Raw genomic sequence first — 5,813 nt, 5'->3', positions numbered from 1 at the left:
GCTTGTGCGTGTATACGTGAGCGTGTACGTTTGTGTGCGTGTGAACGCGAGTACATGTACGTGACCGTGTGCGTTTGTGTGCGCGTGAGCGTGTGTACGTGAGCGTGTGTACGTGACAGTGTGCTTGTGTACATGAACGTGTATACGTGAGCGTGTGCGTGTGTACGTGACAGTGTGCTTGTGTACATGAACGTGTATACGTGAGCGTGTGCGTGTGTACGTGAGCATGTGTGTACGTGAGCCGTGTGTGTGCCTGAGCCGTGTGTACGTGAGCATGTGTGTACGTGAGCTTGTGCGTCCGTGTGCGTGTGTACGTGATCGTGTGCGTCCATGTGCGTGAGCGTGTGCGTCCGTGTGCGTGAGCGTGTGCGTCCGTGTGCGTGCGTGTGCTCATGTAGTCGAGGCTGGAAGCGCCGTGGAAGATTGGGAGGCTTGTTGGGGTAATTGAGCACTTCCGCCCAGTTTGGAGACTTGGAACTTCCACTGGGGGGGGGCTGGTTGTTGAGGGGGAGGGGTCAATGAAGTCTTGTATGGAGAGGGAGGAGGGAGAGGGGGAGGGGTAGGTGTGTGTGTGCAAGCGAATCAGAGTATACCTCTATCTCTCTCTCTCTCTCTCTCTCTCTCTCTCTCTCTCTCTCTCTTTCTCTTTCTCTTTCTCTCTCTCCCTCCCTCCCTCCTGCCTTCCTTCCCTCCCTCCTTCCTTCCTTCCTTCCTTCCCTCCCTCCCTTCCTCTCTCCCCCCCCCTTTATTTCTGAATCAAACCCGCCCATCTGCCCCGCCGAAGCCGCCCCAGACACGGCTTTTCCCTTCCCGCGTCGGCTGGTGGCAGGCAGAGGCGGCAGCAGGTCGTCGTCTGCCATCTGCGGACGTCCGGCGTGTGTGTGCGTGTGTGTGTGTGTGTGTACGGGTGTGTGTGTGTGTGTACGGGTGTGTGTACCCAGATGTCGCCACTGCACACGGCTGCCGACGGGGAGGCGGGAGCGAGGAGGGAACAGCGGGGGGGAAAGAGATGGAAAGGGATGCCACTTAGCGATTAAAGGAAACTGTTCAGCCTCGCTTCCGACACGAAGAAAGGGGATAGGAATGGAAAAGGAATAACTAAGAGGAAGGAGAAAAAAACGAAGGGAAAAATTAGAGCGAAGAGGAAGAGGAGGAAGAGGAGGATTTTCCACGGGGTTGGCTCGCCTGCCGTTCGAGGAGGGAGGAGGTGCGCCGCGAGGAACAGCCTCCCTTCCAGAACGCGCGACAGATGACGAGTTTCAGTTGCATTTTCGCATTTATGACGACACGACGGGACCTGTGAGGCAACCTTCCCTTCGGCGGACGCTGCTGTGGGGCGGCCATGCGGTGGAAAGTCTTTGGAATTCATATTTGGACCCGTTTGGGGGCTGAGATTTGCGGAAGGGGGGTGGAGGGAGGGAGGGAGATAGGGGGGGGAGGAATTTTTCACTTGTTTCGGGGTGAATGAATGAAGGAAGGAACGCGCGAATGAATGAAACGTCACGTGATTAGTATGCGTTCACATTTAAACATTTTTCACAAAGTAGGATGATGTAACTAAGGAAATTCCACTATGATAATAATTTGGAAAATAACGATAATTATTATAATCTTAAAGAAAATGAATATTACATATTCTACAATTTCTCTCTCTCTCTATCTGTCCCTCCCTCCCTCTCTCCCTTCCTCCATTCCCCTCCCCCTCTCTCCTTTCCTCAGTGCCCCTCCCTTCCTCTCTCTCCCTCTCCCTCCTTTCCTCAATTTATCTTCTCTATCCTTCCCTCCCTTCCTCCATCCCCCCTCTCTTTATCTTCCTCAGCACCTCCATTCCCCTCTCCCCTCTCTCTTTTCCTCAGTTTCCCTCCCCTTCCTCTCTCTCCTCTCCTCCTTTCCTCCTTTTCTCTTCTCTATCCCTCCCTCTCTTCCTCCATTCCCCTCTCCCCTCTCCCTCCCTCTCTCTATCCTTCCCCCCTCTCTCCTCTATCCTTCCCTCTCTTCCTCCATTCCCCCCCTCTCTCTCTCTATCCTTCCCTCCCTCCCACTTTCCCTCCCTTCCTCCCTCTCCCTCTCCTCAACCCCCACCCTCCTCACTGTCTCTCATGCACAAACGACCTCATGCTCTCCCTCATGTCATGCACAGACGGCCACCAGCGGAGAAATGGGACAGGACAGGATATCGGAGGCTGTCGCTGCTGTCATTGGCTTCTGTCTGTCTGTCTGTCTGTTTTTTTTTTTTTTTTGTTTTGTTTCGCCTTGGTGTCTCGTGTTTTCTTTTCCTTTTTTTCTCTGGTTCTTGTTTTTTTTGTTATTGGTGTTGCTGGTGTTACCGTTTTCATTCTTATGTTCATGTTTATTATTATTAATAATAATGATAATAGTAATGATAATGATTATAATAATAATATTATTATTATTGTTGTTGTTGTTATCATTACTGTTATCATTAACATCATCATCATCATCATCATCACCATTAACCATACACAACAGATTAATAGATCAAGAGGAAGATAAACTCACTCTCCATTTCCTCCCTTCCTCCCTCCCTTAATCCTTACCTTTACTTTCCCTCTTCCCTTCCTTCCTTCCTTTACAGAAAACCCTTTTCAAAAATCACTTAAACCTACCTTAAACCCTCCCTTTAACCCCCCCCCTCCCCCCCAACCCTTAAATCCTTCACTATTCCCATATCAACATATGTCGCGAAACAGCCATCGCATAGCCACATGACAACATAGCAGTACATTCACATGACCATGTATTGTCATGTCATCATATCCCTTTCGACAGACGCATGACATCATGCTTCCGTTTGTCGCCATGACAACGCTGTCATACGGCAGTCTGTTGTCATGGCAAATGGTTTGATTATATGATTTCACTAAATTTCTATGTAGTGGTTAGTATTACTATAACAAATTATATGTATACATACACAAATGTATATATATATATATATATATATATATATATATATATATATATATATATATATATATATATGTGTGTGTGTGTGTGTGTGTGTGTGTGTGTGTGTGTGTGTGTGTGTGTGTGTGTGTGTGTGTTTATCTATGTATCTCTGCACGATCATTCCTTCACACTTTCATCCAATCAGCATCATTGCAATTATCATCAACCTTATTATTACCATCGTGATTATCGAATCATTGCCATCAAAACATCATCAAATTATACATAATAACTCTCCTAAGAAAAATAACCCTCATAGCCACATACGTCTTCGCCTCATAATCACAAAACATACATATTCTCACCTTAAAAGAAGTGTCAGGTTTATGGTGCAACATAATAATGATAGTGTCATATGCACGTAGTTTGAATATTGTTTCAACACATGACAGCTTCTATGATGTTGTGGTTATGTTTTGATGGATGGTGTCCATGTTGGGTGATTTAATTATTTATTTCTCTATGAGGTAATGGTAGGATTACCAGGTGCCGTCAGGTTTATGTCAATTTTTGTTGTTGTTGTTGTTAAAGGTCTCAAATTATCACTAGAGTTTACAACACACACACACACACACACACACACACACACACAAACAAACAAATAAATAAACACACACACACAAACACACACATATATATATATATGTATATATTATTGGTATATATAGATTATATTATTTATATCAGAACATGAATTTTTATATATCTATTATTTCTATTCGCATTCTAATTCTATAACCAGACATAGATATAACATGATTTTCTTTATTTTTTAATTATTTATAAAAAAATATGTTCTCATTCTCGTTCCATAAGCAGCCAGTATGAACTAACCCCCCTGTCTCTCCCCCTCCCCCCCTCGCAGATGCGCCGTGACGTCACCAAGACCACGAGCAGAGTGACCACCATCAGCCACACACTGCCGGGCAGCACGTGAATCCCCCTCCCCCTCCCCCTTCTCCCCTATCCCCCATCCCTCACCCCAACCCAGTGTTTCTTCTCTCACGCTTTAATTCGCTCCTTCATTCCCCCCTCCCTAAAAAAAATCTTTAAGATCCCTCACTAAAAAATAAAAGAGAAAAGAAAAAGGTCTTTTGAAATATGGATCGATTTTCTCTTTTTTCCTTCGAGGAATATATATATATATATAGAATCCTACAGATCCGTCGGATTCTTGTCGAAGGATTATTTTGACTTAAAAAAAGAAAAGAAAAAAAGGATTTTGCTGAAAGAGTTGTGTTTCAAAGTCCTTTTTTTTTCTTCTCTTTTTAACTTTAGTTTTTTTTTATTATTCTATTTGATATTTCCCTTCCCCCCACCCACCCCCACCCCCCTTTTTTTCCTTCTCCCGAGAGTCACTGACCTTCCCGAGTGTCTCACAAGAAGAGTCCGGAGCCAGACGCCCCAGAACCCAAAGATTTCGTCCGTGACAAACCGAGTGACTCCCCAGGACTCCTTCAGTTCGTCGCGTCCTTCCGATTCTGGACCACATTCCTCTGGCGAATTATCCAAGAATCCGATTGAGATCCAGCTGTGACCTCTCGGAAAAAAAAAAAAAAGAAGAGAGAGATAGAGAAAGAGAAAATATATATATATGTATGAATAGAGAGAAAATGAGAGGGAATCGCAGCCCGCGTGACGGAAAGACGTGTGTGAGGTCGTGTCGATGCGTCTGAACAGGTGATAGATAGTCAGGGTGTTGAGGGTCCCTTGTGTTTGTGGGTCCCTGTGCCTGGGGGATCCTTGTGTTTGTGGGTCCCTGTGCCTGGGGGATCCTTGTGTTTAAGGGGTCCTGTGTTTAAGGGGTCCATTGTTTGAGGACCCCTGTGCTTAAAAAGGTTCCCTGTGCTTGTGGGTCCATGATCTTGAGGGCCCCGTGCTTAAGATTCCCTGCGTTGGGTCATGAGGGTCCCCGAGGTAGCCTGAGGACCCTGTGTATGACCCCCACACACCTACGTGTTAGCTACACGTGCTATCTTCGTGTAGCACATGTATGCACCTTGTGTATTATTATTATTATTATTTTATCTCCTATTTTTTAATGTGAGTTGTGTCCATGTCCCGATGAGGATCTTCCCAAAGACGTTCTTTTTTTGTCCTTCAAGATATTCAGTTAAAAAAACGCACATTCCTGTTTACGTTTGTTAGTGTGTAGGTATATGCCGAAATATTATGTACGTATGGCAGCGAATGAGGTCAGAACTCGCGCATTGTGTTTGTCTGGTTTAGCCATATTGCGCGTGCGAGCGATATCAGGTCGAACATGTACGTGCGTTTGTCTGTACATGTGTATGTGTACGTAAGAGAGTGTGCGTGCGTGTAAATACATATAATCCCAGAGAAGGATAATTTCGAGACCCAGGTGCACAGTGCAGCGTCCTGCTCGCTGCCTACGGGTCTGCTGCCTCAACTGCCCCGCCGGCATGGATGTAGCGGAGGGCGCGAGCGGGCAGTGGTGGTTGAGGGGAATTCAGAGGCGGTGGCGACGGAAGGGAGAGAGAGAGAGAGGGCGAGAGAGAGGGCGAGAGAGAGGGAGAGAGAGAGAGAGAGAGAGAGAGAAAGAGAAGAGGAAAGAATGGTGAATCGAAACGAGAGAGAGAAAGGAGACATATGAAAGAGATCAAGAGAAGGTAGACAGATCAAGAACGAGAGAAAGAAAAAGAAAGAGAAAGAAAGAGATAGAGAGAGAGAGAAAGGAAAGAAAAGCGAACGAAAGACCCTGTCCCCGTATTCGTAAGCGTGGGCGGGAGAGTGTTCCTGACCCACGCCCACAAGAATGTAATCTCGCAGACCTGGTGTCCGCCATCCACGCCGTAGAACACCACACTAATAATAATCTCAGG

The 5,813-nt window shown here is 46.1% G+C and overlaps 1 protein-coding gene across 1 annotated transcript in view; it reads left to right on the top strand.

The window, feature by feature from the left end:
* LOC113815978 (uncharacterized) overlaps window positions 1–3,962 on the top strand; it is a 15,485-nt gene extending 11,523 nt beyond the window's left edge. The window contains exon 2 of the mRNA XM_070113858.1: window positions 3,836–3,962. Coding sequence (XP_069969959.1) covers window positions 3,836–3,907 — 72 coding nt within the window. The 3' untranslated portion in view covers window positions 3,908–3,962. The remainder of the gene's footprint in view (window positions 1–3,835) is intronic.
* The last annotated feature ends 1,851 nt before the right edge of the window (window positions 3,963–5,813 follow it).

Source organism: Penaeus vannamei, chromosome 35 (genome assembly GCF_042767895.1).
Source record: "Penaeus vannamei isolate JL-2024 chromosome 35, ASM4276789v1, whole genome shotgun sequence".
Taxonomy (NCBI): Eukaryota; Metazoa; Arthropoda; class Malacostraca; order Decapoda; family Penaeidae; genus Penaeus; species Penaeus vannamei.
Note: the sequence above shows the minus strand (reverse complement) of the source record. Positions and strands in the feature narration are given on the sequence as shown.